The sequence below is a fragment of the Drosophila teissieri genome, chromosome X (genome assembly GCF_016746235.2).
Source record: "Drosophila teissieri strain GT53w chromosome X, Prin_Dtei_1.1, whole genome shotgun sequence".
In the NCBI taxonomy this organism is placed as follows: Eukaryota; Metazoa; Arthropoda; class Insecta; order Diptera; family Drosophilidae; genus Drosophila; species Drosophila teissieri.
Window position 1 is genome coordinate 22231134 of NC_053034.1, and position 20815 is coordinate 22251948.

The 20815-nt window shown below is 38.8% G+C and overlaps 1 protein-coding gene across 3 annotated transcripts; it reads left to right on the forward strand.

Annotated features, from left to right (window-relative positions):
- The first annotated feature begins 1889 nt into the window (after nt 1-1889).
- LOC122623137 (sodium/potassium/calcium exchanger 3) lies at nt 1890-17539 on the forward strand. 3 transcript variants are annotated; one of them, XM_043802104.1, is made up of 12 exons: nt 1890-2449; nt 2511-3076; nt 3166-3391; nt 4568-4722; nt 4781-5398; nt 13484-13657; nt 13732-13919; nt 13996-14182; nt 15550-15630; nt 15808-16353; nt 16599-16700; nt 16772-17539. In XM_043802104.1, the coding sequence occupies exons 5-12, from the start codon at nt 5365-5367 to the stop codon at nt 17107-17109; spliced, it is 1650 nt and encodes a 549-aa protein (XP_043658039.1). In that variant the 5' UTR covers nt 1890-2449; nt 2511-3076; nt 3166-3391; nt 4568-4722; nt 4781-5364; the 3' UTR covers nt 17110-17539. The 3 variants fall into 3 exon arrangements, with proteins under 3 accessions (XP_043658039.1, XP_043658040.1, XP_043658041.1); XM_043802105.1 differs by lacking the exons at nt 1890-2449; nt 2511-3076; nt 3166-3391; nt 4568-4722; nt 4781-5398 and adding an exon at nt 11936-12069; XM_043802106.1 differs by lacking the exons at nt 1890-2449; nt 2511-3076; nt 3166-3391; ... (1 more) ...; nt 4781-5398; nt 15550-15630 and adding an exon at nt 11936-12069.
- Nucleotides 17540-20815: the final 3276 nt, after the last annotated feature.

Genomic DNA, 20815 nt, shown 5'->3' on the forward strand with positions numbered 1-20815 from the left:
ATATAGCTGCCAGAAATAATCGGAAAAATAAGGAAAATAAATGTGCCTTTATCCTTTTTTACCATAAAGTTATAATTTTTTGTATACAAGCTTTAGCTCGCTTAAGTTAGACCTCACATTGTTTATGATAACTTACCAAACTTTGTAAGTGTATGTTTAAATTAGTTTTTACTAATTTTGTGGTGTATCGTATGATTTGTATAACTTTAAGCAAATGTACTTCAAAGAAGTGTTGTATTTATTAAGAAAATGTCTGTAAAATATGCGCTTCTCCCCAAATTTTATTGCAGTCGCATAACTATAAATTTATAGTCACGGCCATTTAAGCATTTTAATATGTAAGTCATACAACAACCCTTTCTGTTCATGGTTTTGAGGTATACTATGTAGTATGAATACCAACAATTGAACACATAAAATGCCTTTTTTAAAATTTTAATGTTAACAGCTTCTAGCGAGGTGAGATGAAATTCAGCGAGCAGAGTAATAAGCAACTTGCCCACTTATTTGTTCATTGGTAAGAGATTGGGAATTGAAAGTGTAGTCGTCTCACCTTCTTAAGAGTGTTTTGCGTATATGCACTATATAAATTTGGAAAGCTTTTCTCTACCTTTTACATATTACGATTTTTATAAACTCAAGTAACGGGTATAAAACGTTTCCATACATTGTTTTTTGTTGAGTTAACAGATCTATAGAAACTATATTTATTTCGAATTTTTAACCAAGTCACAGTATTCAAAACGAAAAAGAAAAGGAAAACCTTCATATTTAACAAGGGAGAACGGTTTATCGACTATCAGATACCCGTTAATCAGATAAGAAAGGCGCAAGAGAGATGGAATTGGGCAAGCACCCTACCGCCACCTAGCGGAAGTTTGGATTTAAAAGAATATTGTATACAAAATTATTGTCAGCCTTCCCACAGGTTTATAATAAAAACGTAAATCATACTGCGATAAGGTACAGTATATCCCTGGTACAAAGTACAATTAAGATACAATTTATTGCAAGTAATTTCACTTTAACCATAAATAAACGTTTTTATACAAACGTACGTAGCATTTTAAAAACAAATTAAAACAATTAATGTGTAATCTACTTGTAAAGAATTTAAGTAAGCATGGAATTGAAAATACGGCTCTTTGTAGCAGTCCGTTTGTGCACTACTCTCTCGGTGTTCGTAGTCACTACGCCGTTTCTACGGAAACAGCCTGACCTACTGTCATTCTAAGAGATGGCCGCTTTATTAAAAACTCTCTTGTCCAATTAGTGGATGTTTAGTTAGATGATGATAGCTCCTTCCCGCTCAACTCAACATATTCTATGTACATATTTGCATTCACATATCTCTGGAGAATTTCGTCGCGACAGCAAACAGAACCAGTCGCCCACATGTCACGTAAGTCGGGAATATGCTTTAAGACAATATGAAAGTAATAAATTGTTTGTTGAACCCTTCTCATAGACTTCGTGACGGAAGAATCCGACAAGTTTAGATAAGCTGGATAAGATGAGGAGGAAGTTCTGTTTGGTTGGCTAAAGGCGTGAGAAAACATTAACGGAAATTCAAACAACACAATGTGGGCACAATTCTGAAATGGTCAACCTTTTAAATAACAATTAAATGTAACACCATTTTGATTTTTCCATGCTTGGTGTAGTCACTAGAACAGTAACGGCAAAAGGGTATACCAAACTCGTTGCAAAGGCAGAAGGAAGCGTTTTCGACCATATATATGTATATATTCTTGAACAGGATCAATAGTCCAGTCAAACTGGCCATGTCCGTCTGTCTGTCCGTCCGTCCGTTTGTCCGTATGATAGCCTCGATCTTAGGAACCATAAAAGTTAGAATTCTGAGTCTAAGCATGCAGCTTCCAGAGACACAGACGGAGCGCAAGCCGCCTAAAACTATCACGTCTGAGTTCTTGGAAAATTGTTAATAAAAAACCAAAAATTGTCCTCAATTTCTACCGATATATCCGAAAATCTTCAAATTTTTCGTTCGCACTTCCAGTAGCTAACTAACGGGTTTCTAATAGTAGGAGAACTCGATTGTCGAATTCTCTCTTGTCTTGGGAATATCAAAGTTCTCTTTTCATTTTTTGTTTTTTAAAATTTCGAGTTTGAGTACAAAATGTGCGCATGACTTATTACTAACTTGCTGTTCTTCAAATCACCACTAATCAAAATCATCACGCAGTCGGCTGCAACGTCGGCAGAGCCGAGTGTGACTTTGGCCGAGACCGACTCACAGACTCTCTCTTTTCTTAAATTAAAGAAAAATAAATTGATGCAAGTGTGGCGACTGATCTGATCTGATGAAAATGGTAGCGGCGTTTGTGATGATTTGTCAACAGGTTGGCGATCAAGCAGTTCCACAGTTACCGCAGGGCAACTTGTGACATATGTACATAGATTTGGTATTGGAGGCTATCAGTAACTGGTATGTTGCTGTCGTTTTGAGAATAAGCCTTATCCACAGCCCGGCCTTTTTTGAGGTGTAGAACCAGGGAAATGCGGATGGGGACGTGTGGGTGAGGTGCCAAGCCCCAAAGCGATGGCACGAGTCTGCGCTTAACTCTAATTAGTTGACCGCTCTACCATGACTTGACCTTTGCCGATTACCAATGGCCACCCTGCCCCGAAATAAAATTGACCAAATGCAAATGAACTGAATGGAAAACTGAATAACTGAATAACTGAAACACTGCCGAACAATGCACCCACAACCCCACAACTAGCAAATACGATCTCGAAAAATAAAATACAGGCACGCACACCAGCCAGCAATCCGCTTTTGAATAATTGCTGGTATTAGTCTATAGTCAGTTAAACTGTACTATAGTGGCACACATAGTACGTATGTAGTATGTGCATATATAGGCACACACACACTCGGATCCAGAGCCAAATCAAGCTCGGCGAAAAACATAAAAAAAAAGAAAAGTGAGCTCGGTTTGGACTAAAGCGCTTCAAGCACCGATTCAGAATCAGTTTAACGTCAACGTCGGTGGCATCAAGACAATATATGTACACACAACAACACCAGCCGAATCATATCAAAAAATTTGTAAAAATACAACAAACACAAATACAACACGAACAACAAACAGAGGCGGAGAACCTGAAAGCGAATACTAATCGCAACTTTTTTGGCAGCGTCCAAGGAACGAGAACGGAAACGATAGCGAAATATCGAGATTAGTGTCAGCGAGTACAAAGACGCGAGTGAACGCGGCACGGAACGAAGCGAACCAAAGCGTAGCAGCGCGGGAAAAAGCGGAAAGCGGAAGGCGGAAAGTGGAAAGCGCTGCGTAACGGGATCTGACTTAGTGTTTTTGTTTTTGTGCCATAACCTTTGTGTGAGAGTGTCAAGAAGAGCAAGGTCCAGAAACAACAGATACATGTACATAGATACTAAAATCGAACCTATGCCGCTCGGAAGCCCAATACAAGACCCATTGAATTCACGAACTTTAGCCTTTGGGGTGTCACAGAAATTCTATTCTATTCTGATCAACCACGGTTGCACTTTCTATATTGATAAACAAAGCAGTTCTAGCATAGAGATTTCTGCGATACCGCAAACTAAAACTGGTCGAATATCTATCTTATCTACATACATATGTATATCTTGTATCCGGTCCTAAGAACTTTAAGTCAAAGAAGGTCCATTTCATTCCGCCCACTTCTTCTTCTTTCCTCTCCTGTAAATTTCATTTCGGAGCATCGATGATATCCAGCAAGGGAATCAAACATGTTGAATCAGACGGAAAGTCTCGTACGAGCTTAGGTTACTGTGCTTAATTTCATTTCGAATTGTGTATTAATTGTCGTCCGCCTGGCCGAATTGCTGAATTAAACATGTGGTTAATCTAGCAACATTTAAATAGTTATTTATTTATTCTCTTTCCTTTTTTTCTTACCGCCAAGTAGATAGAGTTATCAAGGGCAAGTCATTTTTACTTTTTAGATTATAAGAATAAAAGAAGCATCCATTCGCCGCTTTTCCGGCAGGTCATAGTAACAGGTGTACTGGGAGCTTAAATACATCTATATATGTATTTATTATTTAACAAAATTGGTACTTTTTTAAGATAATATAAACAGTCGTTTCTTGTTAACCTTGTACAAAATGAAGAAAAAACTGGTCATATTCAAATCCTTGCAGAATGTAACTGCGAAAGTTATTTTTAAAGTTATTACTTAACCAACCCAACAAATTGATTTTTCATAAAAATCGGAAAACATTTCAATTTTAATGCTTGAAAACAGATGGGGATAGTGGGATAAATACATACATATGCTTGGATAATGTTTTCTTAAGTTAGTATGGCAACCCTACCTAATTTTTGGCTTAAGTCCATTAAGAAACCCCAGTACACCTATTATTAAGACCACAAATGCCCATTACGCACTTGTGATTAGCGCCAAATACATTACTTCATTCAGAACACTACATAAAAAAAGATCGAGCTGGCTGCGATACTGTAAAATATTGATACAATCAACAAATATGCATCTTAAAGAATATATAACTAATTTGTTATAATGATAACAGCAATACCTAAGAGAAACTTAGCGCAATTTTTCCGCAATCCAAAGCGAAAAGAAGAGTAATTGCTCAGCTTAAGCTCGTGTCACTGTACTTGTTTTATTCCCTTGATTCAGGCTCAGAATAAAATCACAGTTGAGGAAAAATCGAAGGAAACAAATGTATGTATAGGGTTTCTGGTTCTCACGGTTTCTTTGAAGAAGATATCGCCCTCCACAGGTTGCCCAATTTTAGAACGAAATGAGATGCAGGACCGTCTTGCCGAGGTGAAATCGTGTGCGTGTGAGTGAGGAAGTGTTCGTCGGTTCGCGGCAGAGTGTCAGTGTGTTTGTGAGTGCCCCAATTGCCTCTGCTCCGCCATCCGCCATCCACCACCCACAAGATTCCATCCAGCCGCGGATTCTACGTGCCATTGTGGATCATCTGGATCCATAGCGCAAATTGAGATATCGCTCACCGCCTCACTTAAGCTTAAGCCGAGCTGAAAAGAGAACCCAAGCCGGAGGGAGAGAGGAGAGAGGAGAGGTCGGAGATCGAAAGGCGGGGAAACGGAAAATAAGCGAATAGACGAAGCGACGAACAGAGGAGAAAGGTGCGGGAGCCGTAAGAAGCGCAAAAGAAAACGGCAAACGAAAGGAAAGGAAAGGAAAGGAACGAAAAGGAACGAAAAGTAACGAAAAGAAAAGAGAAAATCAACACCATTGAAGTGCGGATTGAGATTGAGATTCAGATTGGGCTTCGGCTTCATACAACGGCGCATCGCAGTTTACGAGTGTCCATCACCACTACAACACCGTGCAGCAATGGAAGACTATTGGGGTCTTAGCAGCACTACGGGTACATAACCACTAACAGAACTACATAACTAGTGACTAAGCCAAACTAAGCCAACCCAAGCCAAAACTAAGCCGCAACTAAGCCAAAACTATGCTAACACTAATCGGCAAATCGAGTTAGGCTAACGCCACTATTTCCGCTCGACTCAGTGCCCGCCCCCTTAACCAATTTACTTACGAATCGAAACCAGGCGAAAATAGTGAGATCGAGAGCTACAGATAAGTTTATAATTTACTGCAAAAGTGTCCTCTTAAGTTTGACAAATTGACAAATAACGTTCATCGTAGATTATGCTAACTTTGTTTTCCGTTGATTTCAATGTTTTGTGCGACGGCGCCAGTGGCGGCGACAAAAAAGAGAGCAACAAATTTAATAAATCAATTAAGCATCAAATAATTTTAATGCAATGCAATTAAGTGTGCTTGTGCGTGCACTGACGTCATAGGCCTCTTTGCATGTATGCGCATGCATACACGGGGCTGGACCGATGAAAACGCTTTTTCTGCACGATGGCACGCATACACAAGTGCATGCACATATCTACATATGCATGTACATATGTATGTACGCCTAAAAATTCCGGGTGTGGGTGTGTATGTGCGCGGATCTCTTTATGCCCGCGAGTGCATGTGTGTGCGTCTGTGTGGCTGTGTGGCTGTGTGTCTGTGTGGCTGTGTGTCTGTGCGCGTAAACTAAGGCATATGGAGCAATTGTCTAAATTGGCTCATTAAGTGAACCTTAATGACATTTACTATGCACAGTGACAACCAAAACTGTGTCTTGCTTGCTTGTTTTTCTCTTTTTCACTTTTTCACTTTTTGGCTTTCGTTTTTATTAATGTTTTCATTTAGAGGTATTTCTAAGTTAGTTTAAGCTCGCATATATATTTCGTTTCTTTCTTTTATTGGCGCATCGTAAATGTGACCAAAAAATCGCACGCTACATGGGGCGTATGCGCAATGTTCCTCATTAAGGTATTTTTCACAAGTACGCCATATCAAACCATAACTCTTGGTATTATTACTAGGAAGCCCAATCAAATAATAGATATTAAGCCCGGGATGTATTTCTTTTTGGCTTCTTGGCACTTTTGTGGGTTTCCTTGCTACCAGCTTTTCAGCTATTAGGTGCAGTTGCACATGTTTGATCAAATATAGTAAACCCCCTAAAATATACGTATTTGGACCCAATCCACAAACGCTTTTTTCGGGCTCTAGCAAAGACTAAACAAAGTCTTTAAAATACTTTAAATTTAAACCAATTTCCGTGCTTAACCACAAATGAAAATAAAGAGGCTTTTATTATAGGACATTTATAGACATTTAAATTTAATCCAACTATCGCGACTTTAAATTTTTAGGCCCACAACGGCTGATGATAGTATTCCTTAACATACATACTTTTGCAGAGGGTATATTTACTTTCAGTTTGCAACGCAATGAGGAAGATTTTTGTTGTTATATTATTTGTCTTGTTTAGCCATGCTCTCTTAATGGACACAATCCGTCAAAAACTGACACGCCCACACCTTAAACAAATGTTTTCGATTTTTTTTTGTTCGTTTGCACTCCCACAAACTGTGTAACGGGTATCTGATAGTCGCGAGCTTTGTTGTTTGTTGTTCACATATGTACTCATTGCAAGGGTATATACACTTTGATTGCCGAAGCCTTCTTCCTTGTTTAATATTTTTTCTTTGAATTTTAATAAATTAATATAAGGAGTTTATTTCAGGATCACTAACCGAGTTGATCCATGTCCGTCTATCTGTCTGTCCGTATGAACGTCAAAATCTCGGGAACTTTAGGTATTTAAAATCTATACAACGCTCCACTCGCACGCCCACAAACCGTATGACCCTGCCACGACCACACTTTTAAAAAAGTTTTTCTTCTTTTTTTCTTTATTTAATTTCTATCGAGTAGACAAAATAATTTCTCCCGCACTTCCACTATCTGATTATATGAGCGTTCTCTCTTGTTTTTTTATTTACTGCTTATTTTTCGAATTGAATGTTTCTTTTAAAGTTTTAAATTAAAGTACGTTATCAACGGCTTTGGAGCAACGCAATACATTTAAAGCCAATTTGATATGCTTTTAACAATTAGTCATGTCTTTTCAAGTAAGCCTTGTTTTAGGTTGATAAAAAATAAAAAAAATTGTTTTCTAGGTAATAGGTAACCGAACGGATAATTAATGTGAGCAGTATCAATCAAGCGGGAAGTCGAAAATAAGCGATAAGTGAGCTGTCAAAAAATTTGGTCGCAAAAGAATCTATGAAATTCTAGAACCATAGTGTTGGGAAATAGCTCTTTTGTAAGAATTTTTAATTACATATTTCCGACTTATATTTATTATATTTAGGAGAGATCTTTTATATAAACAAATCAAAATTCAAGTATGAGGTATATTTAACCGAGTTCTGTGTTTTAGGGATCATTTTTGTCACCGGATTCGGGACCATCGCAATCAACCAAACTTGAATGTAATTTCTATTAGACAGTGTAAAAAAGCGGCTAGCCAAAGCTTTTGAAACCATTTGAGCTCTTATACACATTAAAAAAAAACTGATATATACAGACTCCTCTGACAGCTATATGATATAGAACTACGATTTTCATTAAATTAAATCAGAAAATGAATCTTAAAAAATGGTTGTTTTCCGAAACAAAACATTGTATGATTAAAAATAATAAAATCTATTACTTTTGATCTATTATTTTCATTTAATTTTTTTCGATTATTTTTTTTGGAAGCCATGTGACTTTGTAGCCCGATCCGGCCACTTTCCGAATTATAGAAATATAATATAGAAACATGCAATAGAAATAAGACTTCTGGGAACAATTTATGCATACAGCCTTAAAACCGAGAGACTAGTTTGCATAGAAACGGACGGACGGGCAAACGGACATGGACATATCGACTTGGCTATTGATATTGATCACTAATATGTATGTACTCTAATTGGTTGCAAATGACTTCTTTACTGCGCTGCAAGCTTTTGACAGAAATCAATATAAATGCGGCCTTTTTGTAGCCTAAAAGCGCTGGATTCAACCTAATTCCTATTTTTGCCAGAATTATTGTCTTGGGTGCAGGTGGACTCCCTTCCAGAAGATACGGAGACAGCACCAAGTAAGGCTAACTAACTAAAAATGGGAAAAAATATGCACAGACAAAAGCCACAAAGCATGGATCGTTCAGAAAATGTTTCTTTAAACGAAACACAAAAGTCATATTAAAACGCATTGTCACACTGATTTTCCCTATTTATGGTCAGATATAAGCTTACATATGGGTACACACATTGATAGTACAACGGTTTTGTGTGGGTTGAGAGGCGATGTGCTTCAAGTCTTTCTATAAAACAATTGTGACAATGATGCGGATACGTAATATGCAGTCTTCCAGCCGCACTGACATTTTCTTTAACATTTACTATTATACTGCTTTGAGTTTGAGTGCTTTCATCGAATGATGGAAACCAAAATAGCGAAAAAACGAATTCATGCTTATAGAGAGCCACTAAAATTAGATATTATATTATAATATTAGTGTGGTGAACTTTTTTGTATTAGTAAACTAAAGTGGTGGGCACATTAGCAATTGTTAATAACTATTTTTGTTGGGTATGCAGACTTTAAAATAATCTTCTGCGTGCAAGCGAATTTCTCACTGGCTGGATGCAAAAATTGCCAGGCATAATCAAAGCGTTTTGATAGCTCTTCAAACGATAGATGAACTTCAATTTATAAATATTAAATATAAATATTTGTATATCTGATAACTTTGCGTTAATACAGACAGGTGGTTAGATTTACTCGTCGAGTAATCCTAATCAAAATCAACTTGAAAATATCTGTATATTATTTTTTACCATTCAAGTATTCTCCTGCAGATCTCCTCATACAAGATTCGTTTCCGATATGACTGGTTTTCCTAGAAAATCTTGCATATTAACATTACAAATATAATATACGCAGAACTAGGCCCATAATTTGAGCTCGACAATTAGATGCATAGTGGAAGTAAGTATTGAAGCAGTTTACTGCTTGCCAATGGCGATTGAGACATGAAAAAAACTTCATATTTGATCTGACATTTTTTCTATTTCCGCAAACAATAAAAATTGATACATTTTTATTTTCTGGATAGAGAGCCGAAGAGATTGTTATGTGTGGGGAAGAATCGAAGTCAATCGATGAATAAAATCAGAATATTTTGCTCGCAGACTAATACGTGCAATGTACAATTTGTTAATCATTATTTTGAATTACAAAGTTTGAACTGCCAATATAGCTTGAAGTTCATATATGTATGTATTTATAAGATTCACATATTGTAATAAATCCTGAGAATTCAATTGCGCAAAATGGCAGGAATTCGATACGCTGTTACTGTTTATGCTTCGCTCATTCAATTAAAGTTAACTTAATTTACTGTGATTGAATGTTTTTCTGATTGTTATCCGCACTAAATTGATTATCATTAACACTCCTCTCCCCGCCTGCCCCACCCTATCGCTGTGTCATTCGCTATAACTAGGGAACTCTGTAAATGTTTATTAAGCATCATTGCATTATGCGGGTTGGCGGTTACAAAATGCGTTTGTCTCAATTGACCCCGGGCTCCGACTTTCTGTGTCCCTCAATCTTCGTCTGCATGTGAGAGTTTACTCCATATATATTATATGTAGGAATAAATTTATGTTTGTGGTATTTCTTCGCACCAAGTCCTAACGCGCGGACTAGGGTCCATCGCGGAAAAACAATTAAAAACTATGCAGAGCGATCCCTAGAGATATTTTCTGTACATAATAACAGTGCAATTTGCCTATTGTTGATATCCGAATAATGGCCCATTTGGATTTGGAGTATTATATTCGGAAATTGAGCTTATTGCTCATAATGCTGCAAAACTAAATCCGATCACTAACCCCCGTGTTAATCGTCCGATCAAACGCTCACAATCTGATGATTTCCACTGAACGAAACAAAGCTAATTTTGTTTGATTGGGTCAGATGTACAATAGCCTTTCATATACTTGGCTGACTACTGGCTGTGGGTATTTAATTACACTGTGCTACACTTATTGGGTTCTGGGGTAAAGTGTATGCGTGTTTTGTTGGTGCTCATGGGCATTAAAACATCCTAATGATAAACAGTAGAGCAGGGATATATATTTAAAATTGTATAAAATGGAAAGGCAAGAAACTTTGGTTGCGGGATAAAGATGGCAGTCATGCTGAAACTTATTTGCACAAGATCTCATTTACCATGTTGCAGAGTGCTATTGTACCTATGCATATCCATTATTTGTATTTTGACCTACGAACATCGCTATATCTACACATGTGCGTATCTTCTATATGTCTCTATCAACTTATGCCGCTCAATCGATTGCCATTATGAGTGGTATGTGAGTTTAGGCGTTGGGTCTAGTCGGCTTTTATTGTTTTAATTTGCGGTTTGAAGTCTGTATACTGCTACTTGTTCTCTGCATGGAAAAAAATACAATATTTTATGAATTACAAAAAGGCGGCCTGCATATATGATATATCACCCGATTTATATATTTTGATCACAGACAGAATTTATAGAGTCAAAAATGATATAATTATTTGCATATCGAACAGCCATTATATATGACAACTATTTAATTCTCTACTGCCATATGCAAAGTATTTTTTAGACACCATAAATAAACCACCTAAAATAAAAAAAAGAATCAATTTTTTAAAAAGAAATACGTTTTTATGAAAAATGTAATTTTATAATCGACAAGTTACGACAAACAGGATCTAAAAATGTCGTTATTGATTGATTGAGTTTCTTTGAGTAAGAAGTTACTATATCTGCAAATAAATAAATACGAAATTAAATATAAAAATTACTTTTTTTTATATTTCTAGCAGAATATATTATTAAAAACTAGGGCGCAGCAGTAATATACACGCTTCTTACGGACGAAAATGTTTGCTCGATTTCAAAATATATCCAGAGTAATAGAAATTTTTCCGCGTGTTGATATGTTTTCAGTTTTTTAGCCGGGGCATAGTTTCGGTTTCAATTTAAAGCTTCGGATGAGGTTTTATCGTGCAGCTTCGGTTTTTTTGTTTTGCAATCTAATTTGATGACATCAAAGGCGAATTTATCGCTTCCGCTGCCGATCGTTAGTTGGATCGGAGGTCCGTCGCATTTTTGATCGATGATCAAGTATATCTATGAGCTGCGATGATAAAAAAGCGGGGCTTCGGCTTCCATTTTTGTTTCGGTTCCAATTCGCCTTATGTTCCGGCACCAGCAGATGTATTTGTATCTGTAGCTTACTGCTCGCGTATGTATGAGTATGAGTATGAGTATCTGGTGTAATTGTGCCTGTATCTTGTGCAGTTTCCATTTCCATTTCGGCTTCTGTTTTGAGTTTCGATTCCTGGGGTGTGAGGTACTGGGGCCACGTTCTGGATTCTGATCGCCAGTCTTATGGTCTTTCTTGCAGCTCTGCTGGTTTAGTTCATTATCGACGCTTGAGACTCCGACTTGTGATACACAAAAATAGACAGACGAGGCTGTCGGAAAAATTCGGCAATTCGGAAACCCTAGTTCCCCGATCGATTGAAACGCTTTTTTTTGTTGGGTGAAACATTGTTGCTGTTGCAGCATGAAATGTGCGCAAACCAAGTGATTTGTATTTTTTGAACTTTCGAAGTTAAGCTATACGCCTATGATGAAGTAAATGGCGCTAAACTCGATCGTATTTATAAAAAATTCCGCTTAATGCCAAACCACTAATTCGTTATGACAATATCTAGTTGTTTAGCTGCTTTCAAACATTGTCAGCTCTAGATTTCATTTCTCAGCGACAAAATGGGACATGCGTTTTTGATTTCAATCTACTACGATTTCATATTCTCCGATTCTGTAATGCGTCAATATCCTTTTCACTATTTAATGGTGAATATACTAAATTTACCTAAATTTAAATTGACCGAATGGATAAAGTAGTTGACAGTGCTTAAATTTATTCAAATGTAAAATCAAATGCTGTGACTCTCCGAAAATAATGAGTGATACACCTATCAACAAGTAGTGAAAAAAACTAAATGAAGTGCTTACTTTGAAACAATTGAATGTTTGTAGGCAAAAGAGCGGTGAAGGTATAAAAGTGAAAATTTTATAATTTGCAGCTGATGTGGTTGGTAGAGAATAAAATAATTATTGCTTTATAAATGGGTATTAGCTAAAATCCGATGCTTAACTTTTGTAAACTTTGTTTGTCTCTCTGCAACATATTTTACTGTCCAGAAATCATGTTATCTGTATTAAACAGCTCCATATAAAAAAATCGTTTTTAAATGCTATTAGTTTTTATCTTAATAGCAAAGATATAAAATAAAGTCCTTTTCTCTTTTTGGTTAATTTATCAATAATAATTATCATAGCTTTCGAACGCCTGAAGCTAAAAATTGAAGTTAAGCTTTAATCAAATGTTTTAATCAAAATGAAGATAAAAAACCGTTCGTTAAATTTCAAAATACCTATCTTACATCAGAGTTATGCTTTGTAGCTTCCGTTATTTGGAAGCCTTGGCCACATGAAAGTTATCACTCTTTATCACCTTCGCTGTTACTTGTTGAGTAAAAGGATATACAAGATTCGATCAAAAGTATGCAACAGGTAGAAGGAAGCGTTCTCGACCCTATAAAGTATATATATTCTTGATCAGGATTACTAGCCCCGTCAACTTGGCCATGGCCGCCTGTCCGTCCGTATGATTGTCGAGATCTCAAGAACTATAAAAGCTGACCCTTGAGATTGAGCATTCGATTCCAGAGACACAGACGCAGACACAGACGATTGCTATCGCCCTCGCATCCTCTGCGGGTGCGCTTCGTCACTACGTGGACTGCCGCACGTAGTGATGGTAGTCGCAACCAACACTAGGATACCGAAATGAAGGCTTAGATGGTTTGGTCAAGAAGAAGTTGGTTTAGTTTGAAAATAGTTAATATAAATGAATGCTTGCTAATATGTTGAAACTAACCATCAACAAGTAATTTTCTCATTTGGCACTTCCTGCAGATATAAATTGCACTCAGCCCGCCATCGATGACTTCCCCAGAGACCTGTTCTCGGAGGCGCAAAGACAGTCCGGTGCTGTTGTACTTCATGTTATAGCCAGTTTATATTTATTTGTAGCCTTAGCCGTAGTGTGTGATGAGTACTTTGTGCCAGCAGTTGAGAAAATATGTGCAGGTAGGTGTGCAGTGCTCCTTGAATCCACTTTGAATCACTAACGCATGCGTATGCATCACTTTCCACGAAACTAGCACTCAACATGTCCAATGATGTGGCGGGTGCCACGTTCATGGCCGCGGCCACCTCCGCCCCAGAGTTATTCGTCAACGTGATAGGAACCTTTATCACGGAGGGCGACATCGGAGTGGGCACGATTGTCGGATCGGCGGTATTTAACATCCTGGCAGTGGCCGCGTGCTGCGGAATCGGAGCTGGCATGGCAAGTCTACATCGCTTTGAGTGCCCCAGACGCATGATCAGATATTTCCTAATCCCCCTATTAAATGCTAATCCAGACAATACCCCTGGACTGGTGGCCACTGACGCGGGACAGCATTGCATACGGAGTCACAGTGGCCATTCTCATTTGTGTGATGCACGACGAGCGCGTCGAGTGGTATGAGGCCCTCATCCTGGTCTCCCTGTATGCCGTCTATCTGGCGGTCATGTATTTCGACAAGACGTTCCAAAAGTGCGCCAAAGGTGAGTGATACCCCCTCGAAAGCCCACCCCTTTTGTTCCAAAATATCAATATCAATATCAGGGGGTAATATGATACGGTTTCCAAAACCCGTGGGCTATGGTCAAACGACTTTTCAATAATTTAAAACATAAGGTATTCACATATGTTTATCCCAGAACAAACTTTTGATACCCGTTACCCATAGAATAGAAAGTGGTATTACAAAATTCGATGAAAAGTAGGTAATAGATTGAATGAAAATGCGACCCAATAAATTATATATATTTTGTATATATAAATTATTATATTTTGACCACACGCACTCTATCGTTTCTACGTTTTTGTTAGTACTTTATAGCTATTTATAAACTTGCGAAAATCTCTAAAATTTGCATGCTTAACATCAATCTGAGAGTCGACGTAGCTGAAGATGGCAATTGCGAAGCGCGCTTCTTAAGCCCAGTTTGACTAGGCTAGTAATCCTGATCAAGAATATTTATACTTTATAGGGTCGGAAAGGTTTACCTCTACCTGATGCATATTTTTTCACGAATCTAGTACAACCTTTTAAAACAAAAGATACCGCTGATGTCCACTTCTTCGACTATTAGATACTTGTTACTCAGCTAAAGGAAGTTTAAGGGAGACGAAGAGGGAGTGACAATTTCTTGACCAAAATTGCATCAAATCGGCATACTTGAGCTCTTGTAGTTAAGAAATCTTTATGTTTATACAGGCGTACAGACGGCATGGTCAGATCGGCTCGGCTGGTGATCCTGATCTTTAGGGTCGGAAATGCTTTCTTACATCCTTTTCATTGTGTCTAGAATACCCTTTTACTCCTTGAGTAATGGGTTTAAAGATATAGGTCTTGATTAAAATCAAGAAGGAAAGCTTCAGTCTCATACAATTTCTATTAAATATTTGCTACACAGTCTATCGATTCAAAAGTACATACTTATCCACATGTAGATGGCGTCTGGTAACATTTAACATAATATTCAATCTGTGTTTAGTAAGAACTTCAACGTGACAAGTACATACCTAATCTACTACTGCATTAAAAGTATGTAACATTTACATGTTAATGTCGTGGTCTCGGGAAGTATTGCCATCTTTAGCTACGCCAATTTCAATGCCACGAAATGGAGCTATCAGATTGATATTAGGCATGCAAATTCTAGAGATTTTCGCAAGTTTTTCTCAGACCAAACCCCCAGAGGCCGGCAAAGAGCCATGAATAAATTGTTATCCTGAGGAAAACAATGTTCAAACATATTTTATGACTTACATATATACATTTAGAGGCTTTTTTTAGGCTTTTCCCCAGACACAAATTATATATACACACATATACGCAATACCTTACCTTCACAATACTACACAGGTGGCGTTAAGCAGGCGCGTTCTCGCAGCCGGTCCTCCAACTGCAGCATACATACAAAGAACAGCAATGAGAAGGAACCAGGTACACACGAGAGCACCATTTCCATTTTCACACTAGCCAATACTGCCCACCTCTTATTCCTCGTATTCCTCTTATTCCTAATGTGACCCCAATGACCCCTAACCTCTGACCCATGGACCCGCTATCAGAACCAATCTAAAAGCTGACAATAATGTTCTCCAAAACCCACTACCGCAGAGCTCGTGGAAAACCGCATTTGCCAGAACATGGCGAACATACAGCTAAACGGAGGACTCAACAATGACCAGGCCAAGGCCACAAGCACTGCCGGGGCCGGCACTGCCACCGCCACCATTTCCGTCACCACCTCGACCATGACCACAACATTGAGCACCACCCACAGTGCCGGAGCAGGAGGAGGAGGTGCAGGTGCAGGTGGAGGTGGAGGGGGAGCAGTTGGTGTTTCTGCAGGACCAGGCGCCATAGCCCAGATGGCACCACTGGACGGTGCCGAGGCAGAATCTCAGGTGGCTGTGGCCACGGTGGCCGCTGACGAGGACCGCGAGGAGGAGGGATACTCGCTGCTCACCTACCCGAAGGATAAGAGCTGCTTCTCCCAGTTTACCTGGCTCATAATTTGGCCGATCCATCTGCTATTTCGCATTGCCATTCCTGACTGCAAAAAGGCCAAAAACAACAAGATCTTCCCACTGACCTTCATCATGTGCATAGTTTGGATCGGTTCGCTTTCCTATGTAGTTGCGTGGATGATAACCATAATAGGTAAGAAACATATAATCATATACAACGCTGAACTACTCAAGGTCTCTCGTCTTAATACATACTGAAGAACAATTCGAAGTTAATACCTTGTCTTACTGTGCTTGCTAACTAAAATAAAACCCATTGCGAAGTTGGAAACACATAATAAAACACCAACTGCAAATATAATATTAAATATGTGGTGTAATATTACATATAAAACATAATAATTCATTTTCTCTTATTAAATCTCTATTTCTCCACAGGAGACACACTTAAGATTCCCGACTCGGTGATGGGGATTACGTTCCTGGCAGCCGGTACCAGTGTTCCTGAAGCGGTGTCTAGTGTTATTGTGGCGAAGCGCGGTAAGTGGTGGACCAGCGATATCTGGGAACGTATACGTACATATGTTTATCAATTTAATTATCTGTTAAAGGTCACGGATCGATGGGGATCTGCAACTCTATTGGGTCAAACACCTTCGACATTCTGCTGTGCTTGGGCGTTCCCTGGCTGATCAAGGCGGTATTTTTCCCAATCCAACCGGGCCAAAACTACGTGGCTATAAACTCCGCCGGATTGGAGTACTCGGCGATCACTTTGCTGTCGACACTGTTCCTGCTTTACCTGACCTTCTCCACGAACAAGTTTAAGCTGGACAAGAAGGTGGGCACCGCCTGCCTGGTGATGTATCTGGTCTTCATGGTTTTCGCCTCCCTCATCGAACTTAATGTGTTCTTCCGCGTCAACCTGCCCACCTGCGGTCGGTCATGAAATGGCATGAAATGCATCCAAGAGTTGTGGGACATTCGAAGGACGACCTATAAAGCGCGACGTTTGGACGAGCGATGTACCATTTCGGATGGATGCATGGATGGATGGATGAATGGATGGATGGATGGAGTGAAGAGATGACAGTCTTCTGACGCTGGCTCCGTTTTCGATTCAGTTTTCGGCAGCTGGCTGGAACAACCCTAAGTGCAGTCGTTTAATTAATTAATATGTATTTTCTGTTCTATTCTATCTACCTTGATAGTTGAGTTACGTTATACGTTATGCTGTTATTGTAATAATATTTTTTTTTTTATTATTATTATTAAAGTAGACTCTTTCACAACCTTCGGTTGAAGACCAAAAGATAAATTCAAATGGATGAGAAGAAATTAAATAATTTACGGAGCGGAGCAAAGGGAGAAATGAAAACTAAAACCAAAAAAATAAATAATGTATTTATATGATTAATATATATGAGATTTAACAATGTCTTTAGTGATAGTGGATATTATTAATTGGATTGACCTGGTTTGTAGGAGATAGTATCCCTATGGAAGGCAGTCCACGTAGTGACGAAGCGCACTAGGAAATTGAGCGAAGGCACTGTAGTTGTCCGATCATACGATTGATACACACATCGAAAGGTAAATAAATAAAATAATAACACATTAAATACATATATGCTCCAGAAGAAGCAGAAACAGATTCAATTCGATGGATCTGCTTAGAGCCTCCTTGAATAAAGAGGTATTCGCGTGCCTACCCAATATCTGCGGGCGACTCGGCTGCAGGGTGGCGTTTCCATCTACTGTCAGGGTAGCGCCAAATAGTCGGATTCCTGGTCCCATTTTTCCTGTATATTCAGTTTATTCCAGGGCTGATTCTTTAAGCAAGCAGGCCCGTATTTCGGCCCATTTGTTTATTATTATTATTATTACTATTGTTAATTATTATTATAAATAGGCGTCCAGTTGTTTGGTTGTTTTTTGTTGTGTGTTGCTGTTGGCGGGTAAGAACACACGTATTGGGCGGCTTGTGGGCGTGGCAAAAGGCATACCGATGGAAATTGGCAAACAAATAAAAAAGCGAAAGATCAACACATTTTTTAAAACTGTGGGCGCCACGCCAATCGCTTGTGGCGGTTTGTGGGCGTTAGAGTGGGCGTGGCATTTTGAGTAAAGAAACTAGCGCTGCGTCCACGTCTCTGGAATATAGCTTTCATAGTTCCTGAGATCTCGACGTTCATACGGACGGACGGACATGGTCCAATCGACTCGGCTATTGATACTGATCAATAAATATACTCTATTTGATTGGAAACGCTTCCTTCTACCAGTAACGTACATTGCAACGAGTGTAGTAAAAATATATTTGTAAAGTTTTACTAACAAATGAAGGACATAAATTTGAATTTAAATATACGCGACCCTATAAGGTAGAAAACATAGAAGATCAAGATAATATTATAATAGCAAATAATAATAACCAATTAAGGACATAAATATCGATTAAAAATATTTTGTTCATGATAAGCATAATATATTTAAAAATTGTATTAAAGTAAAATAAAGTGCATATAGAATATCAACCACATAACAATTTAATCACATATATATATTTACAGATATCAAAACTCACTCACATACACATACATATGTCTTTATTTTTAAAATGCACAAAAACATATACACAAAAACTTATACACATTTATGAATAATCTCAATAAAATAGAATAAGAATAAAAAATAATATAATAAAACAGAGAAAATAGCTACTATTACGTTATTTTTTTAAGGAGTGATACTCACTGTATCAATATCTCAGCAACAATCATTAACATTTAAATAGAAACACTGTAGCACTCTGTTGTAATTGTGTTAGTGTTCTACGAGCACCCACTTGGCGGTCGCCATGCATAAATGCATAATCAGCACTCTCACGCCGCCCAAGAGCTGAACAAAACACTATGCGTACCAATAGCACTCCTTCTCCTCTAAGCGCTGAGCAGCAGTGATACTCTTAGGAATTTACATAAGAAATATACAACTTTGGTGAAACATATTCCTTCACTGAAGAATATATATTCCATATAATAAGGAAATACTTAACCTATATTTTTACCGAGAGTTATTACTCATAACATGCTTTTCTTTTGTATGGCTGGGATAGTAATACCCTTTACTCGTAGATACTAGATTCGTTGAAAAGTATGTAACTGGCAGAAGGAAGCGTTTCCGACCACATAAAGTATATATATTCTTGATCAGGATCAATGGCCGATTCGATCTGCCCATGTCCGTCCATATGCCCGTCTGTCTTTCCGTATAAACGTCGAGATCTCAGGAACAATAAAAGCTAGAAAGTTAAGACTAGACATAGACTGGCCATGTCCGTCTGTCCGGTCCTCTGTCTGTCCGTCCGTATAAACGTGGAGTTCTCAGGAACTACAAAAACTATAAATCAAAACTAGAATCAGCATGCAGACTCCAGCGACATAGACGCAGCGCAAGTTTGTTGACCCATGTTTCCACGCCCACTCGAACGCCCACAAACCCGTCAGAGCTGCCACGCCCACACTTTTAAAAAATGTTCTGATATTTTTTCATATATAATATTATATTTGTTGGACTTGTTAATTTCTATCGATTTTATAGTGGTTTCCTTGTGGATAGGTTTTCCTTGTGGATAGCAGAACTCTCGTGGTACGGGTGTGCGTCTAAGACCATTCTTTAGCTTCAAAGCAGAGTAGTTGTCTAAGATGCAATCCTGCTTAGCAGTGAGATGGGGACGCCAAGTGAGCCTGAGATCCGGGGATAGTCCTAAGTACTTGGGTGTGGGTACGGTTAGGATAGTGTTTCCATTTAGAGAGGATTTTTCCGCGTTCACTACTATGTTTCAGAGTTGAAACGAAGGGCCTATTGCATCCAGTTGACTTTGGATGATGGCTGTGGCTTCTTTGGGGTCAGAGGCAGAGGTGGCAAGGAAAGCGGTGTCGTCAGCGTACGTGGCAATAGTTAGATTCCTGGAGGGGATGGTGGGAAGGTCTGCCTAGCGGTACTCCGGCTCTAAAAGGCGTAGGCGAGCTTATTGAGCTTCCGCATCTAACTTTGAAAGCTCAACCATCCGTGTAGGATTTGAGAAGGGTATAGTGGGAACTGGGAAGACGGGATTTGGTTTTGTAAAGGAGTCCAGGGTGCCACACCTAGTCAAACGCCTGTTTTACGATCAGCATAGCGGCACAGCAATATTTCTTCTCGAATGCTTCTAGTATTCGCTTAACGAGTCGGTGACATCGCTCGGGCGTTCCGTGGGATCTTCTGAGGCAAAACTGGTGATCAGGGATTCCGGCCTCGTCGAGTACTGGCAACACGTTACGCAAAAATACTCTTTCGAGTATTATGGAGAGGGTTGCCAGTAAGCTGAACGGACGATTAGAGGCTAGGTTGGCTTAAGGTTTTCCCGGATTGAGGAGAACCATTACCTCTGCGCGTTTCCACTGTTTAGGGAAGTACCCAGAAGGGGGTAAGAGTAGGTCGACTTTGTTTGTCCTGATGTGGTGCTCCACTTTGGCCTTACTTCTTTGCAGGCCGTTTGCATTTCATATGACCATTTGGAGTTTTATTTGCATGGCTCGCTATTTAGAATGGTAGCTACCAGCTGTGTCATTTGGGAGAACATTTTCTCCATCATCCTCGCCATCATTGCA